At 37.5% G+C, this 19258-nt stretch overlaps 1 protein-coding gene across 10 annotated transcripts in view; it reads right to left on the reverse strand.

Moving 5' to 3' along the window:
* Tanc2 (tetratricopeptide repeat, ankyrin repeat and coiled-coil containing 2) overlaps positions 1-19258 on the reverse strand; it is a 326078-nt gene that overhangs the window by 279294 nt on the left and 27526 nt on the right. For 9 of the 10 annotated variants that reach the window (XM_028865155.2, XM_028865161.2, XM_028865160.2 and 6 more), the window contains exon 2: positions 6220-6309. In XM_028865155.2, the coding sequence (XP_028720988.1) occupies positions 6220-6286 (67 nt within the window). In that variant the 5' untranslated portion in view covers positions 6287-6309. Of the gene's footprint in view, positions 1-6219; positions 6310-19258 lie in introns of those variants that run through there. The other variant, XM_028865159.2, reaches the window with a different exon arrangement.

Below are 19258 nucleotides of genomic sequence, written 5' to 3' on the forward strand. Positions count from 1 at the left end.
AGCCTTCTCATCATCTCTTAACAGTGAGATTACTGTAATCCTTTGTTTTCTTTCTTTCTGGGTGTGTCTTGATAAACTGCCCAGGCTAGCCTCTGACTACTGGGCTAAAAAGTTCCCCCTGCCTCAGCCTTATGAATAGCTGTGATTACAGTTGTGTGCTACTGTGACCAAATATAGTTTATATACACTGACAACACAGTTATTTTCCTTAAAATGTTATTTATTAATAAAACAAACATTACTAAGCACTTGCTTGCTATGTTACAAGATACAACAGCTGAAAACAAAATGAACTGCCCAGGCATGGTGATGTATGCCTTTGAATACCAGCACTTGGAGGCAGTCCAAAGCCCTTCATACAACAAGTTCCAAGCCACTCAGGGCTCCAGAACGAGACCCTGTCAAGAGGGGTAGGAGATTGAGGGTAGTGGTGGTCATAAAATGTATGTTCCTAAAGTAAAAATAAATAATAGAGCAGGAAAATAAGACATATTTAAGATAAAAAGTTATTTTTGCTACAGAGACAAAAAGAGAGAGGGCAAAAATTAAGAGAAATGTAAAAAGGGGAGAGTTTTAGATCTGGTGGCCAGCAAAGACCTCAATAAGAAGATGACATCCAAGTTATGGCCTTAATGAAGGAATGGACCTAACAAACACCTAAACATAAGAAACAACACGCATAAAAGACAAAGTAGGAGAAGGCACATGGCTAAAACAGAGTGAAGGAAGGCAAAAAGAGTTACAGGAAATGAAGTCAAAGGCAATTAGTAATATATCTTAAGAAAACATGAACAATATGAGCTTCTAATCAACCCAATATTGGTTTCTTATTTAAAGACTGTATTTCACCTGTGTACTAAACACATGCACTATGTGTCACTGAACTACATATATCCTCAGGCCAACTAGCTATACAATGTTAAGCTAAAGTTTTTACCTCTCACCCATAAAATGGAGTGGAATTTTCTATAAAGATTAAATGAAATAATATATGTGAAAGTTATCTTTGTGAAATGCAGGACACTTGTGAATGTAAGGTAACTTATCTAACACACACTTCACTGAACACAATTCTGGCTACATGACCTCTTTACATTCTCTTACAATGAAATACAAATATAGATGAGTAAATAAAAATATGAACACAGTATGAAGTACTGCAGGAATAATAGGAAGCATGCATGAATTTCTGATCCTTGAGATAATTAAAAACTATAGTAAGGAAGCATTTCTGAAAGCTCATAAACAATGCAAAGTATTTCATTAAGTCTCACATTGGGAAGACAGGTAATAAACACTCTAAGAGCACAGGCAAAAGAACAATCACTGTGAGCCTGAGTGAAATACAAGTGCAACTCTAATGGCTAAGTAGGATTTTTTTTTTAAGTGACTCAAGTATAAATAGCAAGTCTATTCCAGACAAGGCCAATGTCATGATTATGAAGAAAAAATTAGGTATTATAAGACTGACGTGTATAAAGTAGAAACTTTCTGAATAATACTTATAGGACATAGGTATAAACAAGTTAGGACAGGTCAGATTCTGCCAAACTAAGTTTCTAATAGTTCTTTATAAAAATTGGGCTGGAAACACAGCTCAATGGTAGAGTGCTTACCTAGCATGTGCAATGCCGTAAGTTTAATCTTTAGTACACACCTCTTCTCAAAAAAAAGGTAGGGGCAAGAGCAAGTCAGAGAAAACAGTTTATTTATGCATTAACTCAATTGCTATAAATTTTCAGGTAACATTCATGATTATGAGAACATCTAGATGATTATATTAGAAAATATTTTTTAAAGAAAACAATGTAGAATAATTTATTGATTTATATGTATCTTAAGGACAAAATGGGAATGGGGTGAAATTCTTTGGTGGTAGGAAAGAGAGCAGAAGGAACAATGAGTATTTAAAAAGAAGATGTGGTGGTACTTGTATTATCAGTCTGTAGCTCAGAACTATATTCTAAGACCTAAGGAAATCTGCTACAGGGTTCTATGACAAAAGTTAGTACTCTCTAATAAAATTTATGACCATGACAGTAATTTACTAAATCTAAACATTGGTAGAGGACTCATCTGCAAAAGCAGAGATCCACTGAGATCAACAGAAATCAACAAAATTTATAATGAATGTGTGCACTGGATGGATGAATAGGATCAGCAAATATATAAATGAAAGAATCTGGTTGTACTCAATAAAACTTTTTTCCTTCTGATATTTTGAGACAGGATCTTATGTAGCTAGGATGATCTTGAACTCACTGGGTAGGTTACTCAGGCTAGCCCTGAATTCCTTATTATCTTGCTTCTTCTTTTCAAGTGGTGGGATTATATTAGAGGTGTGTGCTACCACAACGCTTGCTAGATTTGGCTTGCAAGTCATGGTTTGCTAACCTTTGGTATAGAAGAGGAAAGCACCCCCCCATTCACTCAATCATCCTACAAGATTTTCTGCAATCGAAGAGATCTACACAAAACTCACAAAAATCAAGTAAAATAAGATAAAGAAAATTATACATCTAAGTGTATCATGTCAAACACTGATGGCCAAAGTAAAGACAAATAAAATTTTAGCACCTGTAATAGTTCAAAGGACAAACAATGAGAATTATTGTTTCTTCAGAGACACTATAACCCAGTAAAACAATAAAAAAAAAAAAAACTACTTCAGTGCTTAATGAAAAAGCACTTCCCCTCTAGTTTGATACCCAGAGAGAATGACTTTCAAACAAAGGCAAAGGTGGAAGTATAGAGTGGTGGAGTGCTTATGTTTCCCTACTATGCACAAAGCCCTAACTAAGTCAGATCCCCAGAAGTGAGAGGGGGAGAGAGGGATGAGGATGTTCCAAGCTAACCCCCAACTGGTCTGGCTCTCTCTGCTTTCTGCCCTGGTGCCTACTTAAAGAAGCAGCAGCAACCTCGCGTTACCACTGCCACTGAGGAGGTGCTCCCACTCCCATGCCTACACTGTATCCCCTTAGACCACACGCCAGAATAGTGCCTGCCTTCCTTAAGATGCTTCGCTCAAATATTTCACCATAGTAACCATACAATAAAAATGTCTTAAGAGAACTCAAAATACAAATATAAAACAAGAACTGGCCGGGCGGTGGTGGCGCACGCCTTTAATCCCAGCACTCGGGAGGCAGAGCCAGGCGGATCTCTGTGAGTTCGAGGCCAGCCTGGGCTACCAAGTGAGCTCCAGGAAAGGCGCAAAGCTACACAGAGAAACCCTGTCTCGAAAAACCAAAAAAAAAAAAAAAAAAAAAAAAAAAAACCAAGAACTGAAGGCTCTTACACTGTCCAAGAAAAGGGCCAAAGTACCAATTAATATAAATTGTTGACAAGCTAAGGATTGATATTTGAATCTTTATAGTACTTATTTAAAAATTATAAGAGAACATTATTTTCAAGCTACTAAAGGAAATAAAAATAAAAAGGTGTTTTGGTCAATCCAAAAACCACAAGAAAGAAAGAAAACAAAGGAGCACAGAACAGGTAAGACAAGTTAAAAACACAAAGCAGTGTTTTATATTGAAAACCAGATACATCCTGACTTCATGTGGACTAATGTGTTTCCTTAACACAAACAGAAAACAAAAAAACCTTTCTGAAATGAATGAAAAGTAAGTCCACTATCTACAAATAACAATCATATGAGTATTCAAAGTAAGTGAGTAAAACAAATCATATATTGCAAACACTGCAAACACTGATCAAGATGGCTGAAGCAGTATCTTGATACAAAACAAAGTTAACTTTCAACAGGAATTTCTAGATTTAGAGAAACATCCTATAATGGTGAAAATCAATTCACCAGGAAGACATAAGAACCCTAAATTTGAATTTATCCAATAAGATAGCTTCCAAACATGAAGCAAAACTGTCAGGACCTAGGAGAAATGAACAAATCCATAATCATAAGAAAATGTTTTACCACTTCTTTCTCAATCTATATTTAAAAAATAATACCTAAGGATATAAAATATTTCAGGACTATCATCAACAGAACTGATCTACACTATATACAGAACCTACATTACTTTTAGGTACATCCAGAACATTCACCAAAATTTGCCATGTGAATTAAAAAGGAAATCTCAGTAAGTACCAAAACTATTTAACAATACAGAAAAGATTATCAGATAACGATACAAATAGTCTAGAATTCAACAATAATGTGTGGTATTGTACAAATATATATTTGATCTCTGTAATGTTTCCTAGTACTTAGTTCTAAAAACCTCTGGAATTTTCAAAGTCTTTAAGCTTTATTTGTTTGTAAGGGGATGACTAGTGGCTGGTGGCTCTTGGTCAGCTGGTCAGCCTTAAATGGTACCTTATTTCTGGGAAATTACATGATTAGAAGGTTATACTCAGCTTGGCCTTTGATTTCTTGGCAGAGGAGTTGAACTAAATCAATCATACATACATAATGAAAACTCCATAAAATCCCAAATGTCCAGGCTCAAGGACTTTTGGGTTAGTAAACACATGGTAGTGTTGAGAGGTGACAAATTTTAAAAAGATGTGGAAGCTCAAGACTGTTCCCAATCTTCCACCCAACCCACCTCTTCCAATGAACTGTTTACTGGGGTCTACTCTTGTAACAAACCAGCCATTTTTAAATAATTTGTCTTCCTGTGTTCTATGAACTATTCTTTTTTTTTTTTTAAGATTTATTTATTTATTATGTATACAGTGTTCTGCTTGCATGTATCCCTTCAGGCCAGAAGAGGGAGCCAGATCTCATTACAGATGGTTGTGAACCACCACGTGGTTGCTGGGAATTGAACTCAGGACCTCTGGAAGAACAGCCAGTGCTCTTAATCTCTGAGCCATCTCTCCAGCCCCTCTATGAACTATTCTAACAATAGACCTGAGAAGAAGTTCTAGGAATCTCCAGTAAGTGAACAATGAGAACGAAGCTTAGGGTAACCTAAGAATCCACCATTTACAATTGGCAGCAAAGGTGGAAGGCAGCTTGTGGGTCCTGTGCTTACTCCAGGTAGCATTATTTTAGCTGAATGGGAAATATCCAGCCAGTGTCTACCAAAGAGCTAAATTGAACTGTGGCCACAACTACTGACAATCAGTAAAGTGAAAAACATTTTCCTTTAGTTAGTGTAGAAGTTTCTGTCAAAATAAAATAATCAGGAAACCAACAAATATTTAGAAATTAGTAAATTTAACTACCTGGAGATCCAAGAAATCACAGTACAAATTACAACATTTGAAATGAGTGATAATGAATAAACTAAGAATGTGAATTTATAACTAAAGAGAAATCAGGTTGAAAACATTATAAAAAGTACAAAGTCTATCACCCTTTAATAACAACCGCATATCTAGTACATTTCTGTTCAATATCGTCTCCCAAAAGTTTTCTTTTACCTAAAAACCCAAATTATCCTGTTCTTTAAAAATATAAGCAAACATACACATATAACTACAACAACAAAAACCTTCATAAACTTTAGCGCTTATAAAAAATATTCAATTCTGCTGGGCGGTAGTGGCGCATGTCTTTAATCCCAGCACTCAGGAGGCAGAGACAGGCGGACCTCTGTGAGTTCAAGGCCAGCCTGGGCTACATAGTGAGTTCCAGGAAAGGCTCCAAAGCTACATAGAGAAACCCTGTCTCAAAAAAACAAAACAAACAAACAAAAAAATTCAATTCTTTTTGAGACTGGATCTTACCCTGTAGCCAATGCTGAGCTAGAACTCACTAGGTAGTCAAGACTGACCAGCCTTAAACTCATGAGCCTGCTGCTTCAACCTCCACAATCCTGGAATTATATGGGTATACCATAGTGCCTATAATTATATCTTTCTGCATAAATCTATGGGAACAGTCCTATTTTTAATGATTTCCTCCATTAAGAGTATCTATTACTATAATAAACTCCTTTGTTAATTTTTAAAATAAACATGGGTCTAGAGTTTTTAATAAATAAATGTCTAGAAACATTATTCTCTCATTAAATAGAAATAAGTACTTTTTCCTCACAGTTTTTCTTTAGCAGACTGCTGCTGATAAATATTCAAGGGTCCTACCTTCTAATAAAGAATATGACAGTCTATAAGAATGTAAACCTTATGTTCCAAATTTAATAAACTACTTAATAAAATTTTGAAGCATGGCAGCATTAGTTCAGATCCCTAAGACGGCCTGTACTTCTAACTATCACACAGAGTAAGTATGGGGTAGCCACTTACCACTTGACCTGTTTTTCCGACTTGATTTCCCACCAGTAAGAAGCATCTTGAGACTATTCCGAAACATGGTTGTGCTCTTTTAATATAAAACTGTAAAAGAAAACAGGGAAAATAAGTTAAGACATTTTTTATTCGAAATACTTTTAAAAGCGTATCAGCAATTAAGTATGTATAGAGCTATACCTTTTCCTTTTTCTTCTCTTTCCGATGCCAGCCAGAACCTGAGTGTGCTTTTTCTGGTACTTTGGGCTTCACTCTTTCTCTAAAGCTCCCTTCCTCATTATGTGGCTTATTGTCCACCACGTGGCTGACCTCCACACTAGCTTGACCCAAACTACCTGGTTTTTTTCCTCTTCTCGTCTCCATGCTCCTCCTCCAGGCAGCTGCCAAGATTTACAGCTTGCCTGTCCTGAGGGTTTTCTTTCAAACTCTAATAAAACTATCCTCAAGCTTCTGTTTGAATGCATTCTTAAATATTTTTTATTAATGAGACTAATAATCTCAATAGGGGACCACGATTTCACCAGTATCTTATAGCAACCACGAATAGAATTCTCAAAATTTCAACAGCACTAAAGATTCAAAGAAACAATTAGCTAGCTATAAATACATCCTACATTTCATTTGACTCTCAATTCTGGAACAACTTCCCTGTCTCTTCTTTCTTCCCCACTCCTTTCTCAATCCTCCCTTTTTCCCTCCCCAACACACACACACACACATACACACACACTTTACAAAACTACCTATTCCCTATCAACAAGTCAGAATTGGTCTGTCCTGAGCAGGCAGGAGAAAACAAGAGCCTGACCAGTGCAATTAAGACAGAAGAAGACGACCCACACTGGGTGGGAAGGAGAAAACACAGGTCAGCCAGGCACCTTGTGGCACCGAGAGTTGGTCACTATTATGGTGAGCAAATATATGGTGGAGTATGGAAGAGAGAGAGAGACAGGCAGACAGACAGAATAGTTCACGTCCTGTGGAGAGAGGGAGATCTGAAGAGGTGAAAGCAGTGAAGAGCAGGCTAAAGTGGGTGGCCTGCTTGCCATCTAGGGCTATGGTGATATCCAGGCCTGTTCTGCTGCCAAAGGCCACGTCTGTGGTCTCTGTTGATGTCCATCACTCCTGTTACCAAAGAAGACTGAGAGAACGAGGCTGTACAGAGCTGGCCCAGCCCCTCACTGGCTGCAATACTAGGGAGAACTAGCACTCAGGAGAGCAGGCCCTGTACCTCTCCTGGGCAGCACAACAGAACTGACCTTACTGACAGGGGCACAGGTGACCCAACCCTGAGAAAGTCAGCGTCAGAGATCTAGCCCCACCCCTCATCTACCATGTGGTGGTATGGGCGAGGGAGAGAAGCCCCCTACTTCCCATCTGTGGCAGGTCTGAGAGCTGGCCTTGCCTCTCACCAGCTGTTGCACTCAGGAGAGTGGCCCCTCACCTCGCCTGGGCAACATAGTAGAGCTGGCCCTGTTGCTGTAAGTGTGGATGAGTTGGCCCTGAGGGTGTGAGAGCAGGAGAACTGGTCCTGACCCTTGCTGCTTATTGCATAGGGTGAGCTAGCCTGAGCAGTGCTGGAGAGCTCACCCTGGTGGTGAGGATGACAGAGAGCTGGCAGGCTGACCAACCCAGCAACCACCCAGACCCAGACCCAGGGATATGAACTGGCCCATCCCAACATTCACCCCATCTATGATCTGCTGGAGCATGTGTCCTACCGACCCAAAGCTGCAGGATTTCCATGAATCAGAACACAACAGGATATCTAAGAGGAGTCCCAGTGAGGGCCTAGTATCTATAGTGTAGCAGAAACCAGAGGCCTCGAACCAGACCAATGACACATTGCAAGTAAAGATATATGGACTAAAGGGTATACTGTGTGACTCACTGTCTCACAGTTCAGTTTCCATGACAAGATTTTTTTTTCTTTTCTTTTAAATTTTATTTTATCTTGGAGGGAAGTTGCAAGGGCAGAGAGTAGATACAAAGGGACGGGAAGATGAATGGGATGGAGATGAATGATATGAAACCCACTAAGAATCAATAAAAAGTTAAATTAGGAAAAAAAATGAATCACATACACACATACAGAGCTATACTAAATAAACTGATTAAACTGTTTTTTTTCAATTCCTTTTTTTTATTATTATTATTTTACAACACCATTCAGTTCAACATAATAGCCACAGATTCCCCTAAACTGTGTTTTTAAATTTATATGTACATACATATGTAACCATAATAAATAAAGAATAAGAGGCAATGAATGTGAGAAGGAATGGGCAAGAATTCTTGAGTTGGAGAGGACAGAGAAGGTGAAGTGATATAAATATGATACATATGAAATTCACAAAATTTTTTAAAAGTTATCACGAAGGTCCTCTTTTACCATGCGTTATTTCTTAACATGTAAAATATAAAAATACTTCTCCTCTATGGTAGTTATAAACTCTTTTCCCTCTGGAACTATTAGCCACAATATATCCTTCCTTCTAATAGAAAAAAAAAAAAAAGCCAGAATTATCCCACCTCTGAAGACTACTGAAGCTCATAAACCAGAACCTCTCTTCTCTGTACTGCTCTAGGTCAAAGGAAAACCCAATTGTGCTTTTCATCACATCCCCTAATACTGTTTGCAAGAACTCTGATTAAAAAAAAAATCATCTGCTCCCAATGCCATGGTGATATCCAGGTCAGAGCTGCAGCTGAGAGCCATGTCTGGGTCCGTGGCCCCAATGCAGCCAGGTTCTGTGTTGATGTTCGAGGTTCCTATTACCATCAAAGGCCATGTGGATGCCCAAGATTTGGGGCCATGTTAGTGTCCAAGGGCCATGCTGCCACTGGGGCCATGCTGATCTTGCCACCCCTGGGCCAATGTTGACATCCAGACCCAGCTGCTGCCAAGGAACATGTGTGGGTCTGTGGTCCTATGGCAGCTGAGACTGTGTTTAAGTCTGAGGCCCATGTTGCCACCAAAGATATATGGAAGCCAGGGTTGGGGCCGCAACAGATGGTCTTGTTGGTGTCCAAGGGCTGTGCCACCAGAGCCACCCTGATCTGAGTGGCTTGTGCTTCCACTGAAGCCAAGATGTTGTCTAGGCCCAAGCTGTTGCCAAGGGCCATGTCTTACTTAGTCCATGGTCCTGCTGCACCTGGGGTCTATGTTGATGTCTGTGGCCTGTGTCACCTCATGGAACCATAAGAACCATGAATGATTAAATCAGAGGGCCATGCTGCCCTGCCCTTCGATGGACCTGCCCCTCATGGGAGAGCTACTGTCCCCCTCCATGGCACTCGGGAGAGATGGCCCCACCCCTCACCATAGGCAAGGGAGAACTGACCCTGATGGCATGGGCACAGGGGTGCTGGCTCTGCCCATCACCTGAGGAGGGTGGCCCCAGTGGCCTGGACTGACCAGCTCAACTACCACCCAGGCCTACCTAACATCTACCCCACCTAGGACCTGCTGAAGCTTGTGAAGGAACTAGTCCTGTGAAACAATATATGCAGGATCTTCACAACCTATGGCATCTGCAGGATATCCAAGAGGAGTCCCAGTGAGGATCCAGTGATGATGGTGTACACGAAACCAAAGGTCTTGAACCAGACCAATGATTCGTTGTGATGAACATTTGCAAGTAAAGCTGATTGGACAAAATGATTTACAGCGGCTCCCAATGACACTAGGACTGACGAAGAGGTATTGGAGAGACAGGAAAGATGGAGGAGCGAAGAGGTTTTGTTTTTTGTTTTTCATTTTTTTTTTTTATTTTTGCTTGCTTGTTTTGTTTTGGATTGGTTTGGTTTTTTTTTTTTTTTTTTTTTTTTTTTTTTTTAATCTTCTTTGCGGGGAGCACTTCAGGGATAAGGGGAAGATATGGAGACTGGGAGGTGAGTGGAATTAGGATGCATGATGTGAAATTCCCAAAGATTCAATAAAGAAATTAGGTTTTAAAAAATCATCTGCCTTTTTTGGGTTTCTCATAACTTTTCTTCTCCTTTGTACTGAACAATCATAACAACAGTCTTCGGTATGTTGTATACAAAAATAAACAATGCCTGCCTCTATTTTCCCTTGTGGTTCCACTACCATGCCTATAGACTTTTGCTCTTCTTTTCTGTGTCCTGTGAAGGAAACTGCACAAACATGAAGAGCTTACATCTACAGAAAATATTAAAATCAAAGCACAAAGAAAGGTTAGGAAATGTGGAAAAGAATATTAGCACCATATTCTGCCCACTGAAAAGTTGTAGTATACACATAACTGAAAATTCAGAAAGTTATATTTGAGGTGATAAGAAGCAAGAATTTTCTAACTAATCAGATATATGAAGCTATGGCTGTAAAAAAAAAAAAAACAAACAAACAATAAAAACAAAAACACCAAGCAATCATAGCCAAAGTGCTAAGAATATCTACAACAGAAAGAAATCTCTGAAACAGCTAAACAAAATGTTGTACATAAATGTTAAAAAAAATCTATTACAGATTGTAAAATTCTTTGAAAAATGAAAATGAAGTAAAAATTTTTTAAAGCAAAACCAGACAATGTATGATTAGCAGAAATGTCATAAAGGGGTTATTCTAATAGGAAATTAATATTTAAATATCAGATATGTAAGAAGAGTCACAGAATGGATTAACCTGTTGGTACATATGAACTGCAAAATAGCATCAATTTCAAAAGCTTGATAATTTTACATGTAAAAGCTAGGGAAGTAGATCAGTGGTACAGAGCTTCCCAATTTTCATAAGGCTCCATGCTCAATCCCAGCACAATAAATAAAACATAGGCAAACTTAAAATGATGACAACAACCTAAAAGGTAGAAGTAGGGTAAATGAAATTAAAGTTTCTAAGATATCATTTGGGATGCATAGCTGTATGCACTTGTCAAAATTCAGCAAATGTTTACAGCAGACTTACATATTATATGTAAATTTTACCTCAAAAGAACAAAATAAACAAAATTTTAGCTCTAATGATTTCATGCTTAAATATTTAGCAAGATCATACTACAGAGTGCATTTTACTTTGAAATGAATCAAAAATGATGAAGACATGCAGAGGCAGATAATGAGATAAAAGTAATCACAACAAAATGCTAACCACAGAATTGGGCATGTGGTGCACAGCTTTAATCTTAGTAGAGGCAGGTGGATCTCTGTGAGTTCCAGAACAGCCAGAGCTACATAGTGAGATCCTGTCTCAAACGCCCTCTCCCCCAAAACAAACAAACAAAATTGTTAACCATATACTGTTGTGGGACATTTGTACACTGTGTGAAAATGTATTGCTGTGATTGGTATAATAAAAAGCTAAACGGCCAATAGCTAGGAAGAGGCTAGGACATTCAACAACTTCCAGGGACAGAGAGGACTCTGGGAAGAAGGGCGGAGTTGCCAGGCAGACGAGGAGGAAGCAGCATGAGTACAGAGAAGAGATATGAGGTAATGAGCCATATAACAGATTGCAGATTAAAATAAATGGGTTAATTAAAATTATAAGAGCCAGTGGGATAAGCCTAAACTAAGGCTGAGCTTTCATAATTAATAAGTCTCCATGTCATTATTTGGGAGCTGGCTGGCAGAACAGAGAAAGAGTCACTACAATATACTTTAAGTGTAGTTATTCATGTATTAACTAAAACTTGTGCTGTCAATGGCTTACAGCTGCCCTCACTTCTGAGAACTGCCCTTGCTCAATGGAATAACCCTTGCACAGAAAGTTTCATGTTTCACTGTCCTCATTGTCCTCACTGTGAAAGCCAATGACTTATTAAAACAAAGGTACAAAAGATGAGCTTTCTAAACTCCAAGAGGGGAAGACTATGTGATAAGATTCATGTATCAAAGTCTTTATCCACATTTCTTATGCTTTATTTTTCTTTAAAACTTCACCTCCTGGGCTAGAGAGATCATTCAGTGGGTTAGAGAGCAAGTATAAGGACCTAAGTTTGGCTCTTACTACCCATGTGAAAACAAGTGGATGGAAACCCCAGCACTGTAGGGACTGGAGACAGGAGGACTGATACGAGTTTGCTGGCTGCCAGTCTAGCCCTAGGTTCCATGAGACCCTGTCTTAAAGAAAAAATATGGAAGAGTGATAAAGCAGGACATTCAACATCTTCCTCTGGCCTCTGAGAGGGTGAGCAAACAGGTATGCAGACCTTCACCACACACACATGTGAGCATGTAACACACATACACAAATACATTTATTCAATGTCAACTCCCCACTAAATACAAGCTCTAGGATGGCAGAGAAGTTGTTTAATTCATTGTTGCATAGATAAGATCTAAACACATGAAACACTAAAAATGTACACTTATTAAATTTATCCATTATATTTTTATCTGCATATCACTGTCTACATCAAACCCTTTCAGAGAAGGCTGATCTTATGAATTTGAAAGAACAGGAGGAGTATATGTGAGGGTATGGAGGGAGAAAAGGGAAGGGAGAAATTATGCTCTCAAAAAATAAAAGAAATATTAAAAGTAATTAAGGAAGGAATAAAAAGGGAAGAAATCATTGGAGGGAGAATCTATTAACAGGGAAATATTTAAATCCTGGCACTGAGATACTATAAACTATAGAATAAGCCAGGCGGTGGTGGCATACACCTTTGATCCCAGCACTTGGGAGGCAGAGGCAGGCAGATCTCTGTGAGTTTGAAGCCAGCCTGGTCTACAGAGTAAGTTCCAGGAAAGGTGCCAAAGCTACACAGAGAAACCCTGTCTTGAAAAACCAAAAAACCAAAAAAAAAAAAAAAAACCTGTAGAATAAAATGCATGGTTCTAAAAGATATAGCATGTCTCTTTGTTCTAAAATTTATCTAGCCAATTTTTATCCCTAAAGAGAGAGGAACAAGTCAAAGTGATATGAACAGTATGGTCTTCCTACTACTACAATATTTTAATCTATGCACTTAGACATATATAAATAACCATGGACGTGTGAGAGAATACAGAGTTTTTTTATATAGTTTGTTGTGGGAATTTGGTACTATAGTCAATTATATGGGGCAGCTTGGCTCAATGGGCATGGTTTTCTTTGGAGATATGTGACCTGATAAGATCCAGAGGGAAGGGTAGCTCGCTCTCTCTTGACTGTGGAGGGCTTGCTGAAGTCACGGATAAGTGACCTTCTCTGGACCTTCCCTATCTCCCTTGGAAATGAAGAGGCAGTGACAGCTGGATCAGCAGTGGCGATGGTGTTTCTTTTCTGTATCATGAGTGCACTTTGAATAAACCTGACTTTATCCCAGACCTCCTTGCCGGCCCTGATGTCCCTGTTATTAAGTAACATTTCATCCTTCTAAAGTCTTTGACAGAGCTGAAGACTAGATAATTATAATTATAGTTTCCTTAATTATGACAAAGGATAAATTAGATATAAAACTTTAGACTCACCAAAATAGGATAGACAATTAAATGTTTTCTCTGATTTTGTCAAATACAAATAGACTAGATATTGTAACTGTAATTACTGCTTGATAACTATTTTGTTATTTATAATTTTACTATGATAAGGTTAAAATCTTCCTTTTTGATTAGACAGGAAGGAGGAAATGCTGTGGGAGGACCCTCCTATATGCTGTGGATGTATGTTCCTCTAATTAGTTGATAATAAAAGCTGATTTGCCCGGGCAGTGGTGGCGCACGCCTTTAATCCCAGCACTCAGGAGGCAGAGCCAGGCAGATCTCTGTGAGTTCAAGGCCAGCCTGGTCTACAGAGCAAGATCCAGGATAGGAACCAAAACTACACAGAAAAACCCTATCTTGAAAAACGGAAAAAAAAAAAAAAAAAAAAGAAAAGAAAAGAAAAACAAAGCTGATTTGGCCTATAGCAGAATAAGGCTAGGGGGAAAAGCCAAACAGAGATACAGGGAGAAGAAGGGTAGAGCCAAGGCAGACACAAGCCAGCCACCCAAGGAGCAAGACACCAAAGGACTGGTAAGCCACAGGCCACATGGCAATACATGGAGCAACAGAAATGTGTTAATTGTAAGAGTTAGTAACAAGTCTGAGCTAATGGTCAAGCATTTATAATTAATATAAGCCTCTGTGTAGTAATTTGGGAAGCAGTTGCCAGGTATAATTGGGCTTACGAGACAGAAAATTCCACCTCCAATTACAATAATTCCCACAGGAGATGCATACAGGACTAAAAGTGAAATAAATAAGATTCAATGTGACACACACTTGTTTATCATCTCTAGTTTCAAAATGTTTTTATTACCTCAAAGTAATTTATTCATCATTGAAATCAACACAAATTTTAATTAAGTCAGTAAAATTCTCTATGAAACTCCACAAAGCAGATAAAATATAAGAGTGGAAGGCTTTCCAGTTGACTGACTGTCTCCTCAGGTAATTTCCCTATCAATCTACAATGTCCCACTATATGACTCTAACACATACACCAAAAACATGCAAAATCATTTCTGAGAGCTTAGATTTTTAAATTCTTTCATTCACTTACCATCTAATAAAATACTTTAATGTTAGACTACATACCTCTTTTGTCACCAGTTCAATGAAAGGTCACATGAAAAGAGGTGTCTTTACAGAACTGCAACTTATGTCCCTGTATCATTTACTTTCTTTGGTTTCTTCTAGCCATATAAAACATCTAGTATGTCTAAGAGGTTAAACTATTATTTTAGAGGAATAAGTCTAGGCACTAAGCAGTCTCATAAATAACATCAAGAAATGACCAAAATACACATAAACACTGCAAAGTATCTTTTGTTTGTTTTGTTTTGAGACAGAGTTTCTCTGTGTAGCCTTGGCTATCCTAGAACTAGCTCTGTAGACCAGGCTGCCCTCAAACTCACAAGATCTGCCTGACTGTGCTTTCCAAGTGCTAGTATTAAAGGTGTGTGCCACCATTGCCCGGCTAAAATATCTTATTTTAGCACATGCTTTGGGAAAAATCCTTCAAAAATTATATTCTTATGGTTTTCAATGCTTCTCTGATTCTAAGATATGTAACAATAGATGGCCCACTACTTTGGGCCTTTTTCTAATATTAACTATAAATATATAAAATATCTCCTAGTCTTTTATTTATTTGGTTCTTATTAAGATCAAACTAAGTATAAGCCTTAAACAGGCACTACAGGAAATTTTTTTAAAGGTTAGTAAGCAGTTTTTGCCTAAAATGAACATGTACTGTGGTAATGGGAGTTAAGGAGAAATGAACGCAAGTACCATTCACAATAGACGGAGCTATGCATCATCAGAGTTTACAAGAAAGGGAGATTAGAGGTTTAAGTGAACTGGTTTATGTTTAATGTGTGCTTTGGCATAAGAAAATAATTTCTGTTAACAATCCCTCAAAGTAAGGTCAAAGTCACATTTATGCAAAAACCTTAGCAGCTAAAAATATTACCATCCTAAGGGAGAGCAGAACATTAGTCTTGCTTCCTTCTGGCTTTGTCTTCTGGGAAAAAAAGTTTCAAAGTTGTTTCAGACTGTTGCCTTTAAAAATCAAAATATCTAAATCATACTCAGTGAGATTCACCTTGTCATTTGTGTCCTAATTCTGGAGCCCTAATTGCATACCATTAAAGTTTTCTAAAGGTTTTCCTCATTTATTTTCCTCAAAATTCTTGATTTGCCTATTTTGGGGTATAGATCAAGAAAACTGTTGTTATTATTAGCTGCCCTGTAACTTCGTAAACCATCCTTATATGAACATCATTACTCTTCTCAACATGGAACAGGAAAACCTCATTACACCTTGAGCAAAGCTTAAGTATTGAAGAGAAGTAATTAAAACAAGAAAGTAGGTACCATCTAAGATATCCTGAAAACAGAGTAATCTGATTTCTCAGATATTTGTACCTTATCTTGTAAGAAAAATTACTCTCATTAAAATATTATGTGAATAAAAGACTAGTTATTAGACTTACTTTAAATACCAACATACTAGTTTAAAAGATCATCAGATTTAATTAAGATATTTCTAATAGTACTCATGCGAAATATTTACTTAAATAAGACTTGAAGTGAACAAAATTAAGTAAACAATAGAATGCAGAGAGGATGGGCTTTGGACAGGTTAAACTGTGTTCATACCTCTATCCCAATGAGTGTCTGTGGGGCTGCACCACACTTGGCCTCTGACTCTAAGTTTCTCCTTGGCAATGAACATACCAATGTGTAAGGCTGTTTTAAAGAACAAAAATGTACCGGGCGGTGGTGGCACACGCCTTTAATCCCAGCACTTGGGAGGCAGAGTCAGGCGGATCTTTGTGAGTTCGAGGCCAGCCTGGTCTACAGAGCGAGATCCAGGAAAGGCGCAAAGCTACACAGAGAAACCCTGTCTCAACAAAAACAAATAAACAAAAAAAGAAAAAAATGTATGTTTGCCTATCATCTGCTAATAGCTAGTTATCTGGCCAAAATTCTACTATCTTCCATATTAGATAAATACTACTTTGGGATAAGGAAGCAAAGTGCCTAAAATAAGAGCTTCTCAAACTCCCCTGCAGCCTATGAGCCTATGACCAAACATGTAGCTCAGTTAATATCAAAGAGGTCAAAACATAAGGATTGTGGGCAATGCCTTGAAGGAACAGTTTGGAGACATAACAACTACCTTGCTATTATAGAAAGAAAGCCACTATGAAAGATAGTAAAGAAGAATAGAGGATCCTGTGCCCTTAATGACATTGGAGAACTGCCATAAGCCCTGAACTGCCTCTATAGAGATTTCCTATTACTCCCCCCCAAAAAAAATTCCTATTTGATTAAACCAATGCATTTAGATTTTTGTTACATGAGGCTGAGCACAATCTTAACTGAATATGTAAAAAGTAGAGGAAAAAGATACTAGTTCAATAAAAGCATTTATTTCCTAGAACATTCCCAGTATCATTTAACAGTGGGTGTTAACATTGGTAGCGTTAAATTATTTATTAGTAAAATGATGGAATAGTTAACACATCTAAACTCAATTATTAAAAATAGATATTATAGTAATTTAGATAAAAATCCTGGAAGTAGGGGATCAAAGAAGGAATGGTTTTAACCATGAAAGATGTTTTTGGTGGAGTAGAAAGGAGTGAAAAATATGACTAGGTGAGCATTTGGTAGTGATAGCTTAAATGCTCAGGCACTAGTATTTGCACCCTACTTTATACCACAACCTGTAAGCTACTATCACAAATACATGAACTATATGAATTTAAAACAGTTGTTACAAATTTAATGAAAAATAAAGATTCAAATAAGGGAGATAGGTTGGGAGAGTAAACACAAGTAGAACTGTGTATTCTATTTTCAGTAGAGTAAAACTTGAAATTATTTTAGATTTATTTTTATGTGTATATATCTATTCCACAAGCATGCAGTACCTGCACAGGCCAGAAAATTCATTGATCTGACAATGGAGTTACAGAGGGGTGGGTGCTGGGAATCAAACCCAGGTCCTCTGGGAGAACCACCAGTATTCCTAATCACTGAGCTGTCTCTCCAGCCCTAGAGTACAATTTTAAATGGGGAGTCAACAGTAGATCAGATCACAAAAAAAACTAAAAATTAGGAAGAAAAAAACCCTCTAACCTTAAAGTAATAAATTACAAAAAAAATGTCAAGAGGATTACCAAGTTAATTTTCTGGATCAGAATATAAAGGAGTAGTGAGTATAACATGAACTAAAATAGTCACAATAACACCTAATAAAATCATCATGGAGAGACAAAGAAGTACGAGAACAAATCAAAACAAAGTCAGAAATCAGGAATTTTTAAAAAATAGAGAAAAGATAACTAAAGTTTTAAGGGCAGAATTTTAAATTAATCCATTTACACTTTAAACCCCATGTGCACGCCTTTAATCCCAGCACTCCAGAGGCAGAGGCAGGTGGATCCTCGAAGCCAGCCTGGTCTACAGAGGGAGTACCACAACAGCCAGGGCTACACAGAGAAACCCTGCCTCAAAAAAACAAATAAATAAACAAAATAAAGTAAACCCTGTGTCCCCAATTTATAGCTCCTCTCCTACCACCTAAGAACTAGTACCACCTTTCAATCTTGTCTTCTACAACAGTGGTTCTCAATCTGTGGGTCACGATACCTTGGGGTCGTATATCAGATGTCCTATTATATTACAATTCATAACAGTTGCAAAATTATAGTTATGAAGTAACAACAAAATGATTTTATGGTTGGGATCACCACAACATAAGGAATGGACTGAAGGGTTGCAGCATTAGGAAGGTTGAAAACTACTGCTGTACAAATTATCCCAGTCTTCCTCTTTAGTATGCCCTTCCAAGAGCTATTAAAATCCTATTTTCTCTATTAATTTTTCTGATAATCTTTCTATGAGTTCACAACATTAAAATGGTTCTTCTAGATATACTTCTGGTAAAACATTCAATTTGTAGAAAATTTTCAAGAGGAATAAAATGAAGTTCACTAAAAACTACTTTGATTGACAGTTCATGAAATTTGCTTTAAAATTATAGAATAATATTATGTAGGCATTTGAGGGGGGAGGTAGAGTATTTTAAAATCTGGAATTGAAGGGCTTCTTGAAGTCAAGATTTAAATTCCAGAATCCTTGAAGGAAAAAAATATTTATGCATAAAAATTGCAAAACACATAAAACAAAAAAAATGCCATACCAAAATTAAATAGTAAGCAAATAAGTAATCAGAAGAAAATACCTGTAACTAAAATAAATTGTTTGAGTTATATAAAGAGCTCTTACAAATCAAAATAATCAGTAACATAAAAATATAAGTTAAGCATCTAAACAACAAAGTACAAGAGATTTTATGTACATAGTTATGTACTTAACTTTCCTAAAAGTCAGGAAAAGTCAATTTAAATAATGTTCAATTCACTAGACTGACAAAAAGCAAAATCCATAGTTTCTACAATAAGCAAGAATGAGCGAGAAGTGGGACCGTATGCAACTGGTAGCCGTGTGAACTGGGGTGGTTGTTCATGGAAAAGGTGAATTAAGTCATATCTCTAAGTTTTTAAAGACAGATCATAACTCTACAAAATAA

Source organism: Peromyscus leucopus, chromosome 8b, assembly GCF_004664715.2.
Source record: "Peromyscus leucopus breed LL Stock chromosome 8b, UCI_PerLeu_2.1, whole genome shotgun sequence".
Lineage (NCBI taxonomy): Eukaryota > Metazoa > Chordata > Mammalia > Rodentia > Cricetidae > Peromyscus > Peromyscus leucopus.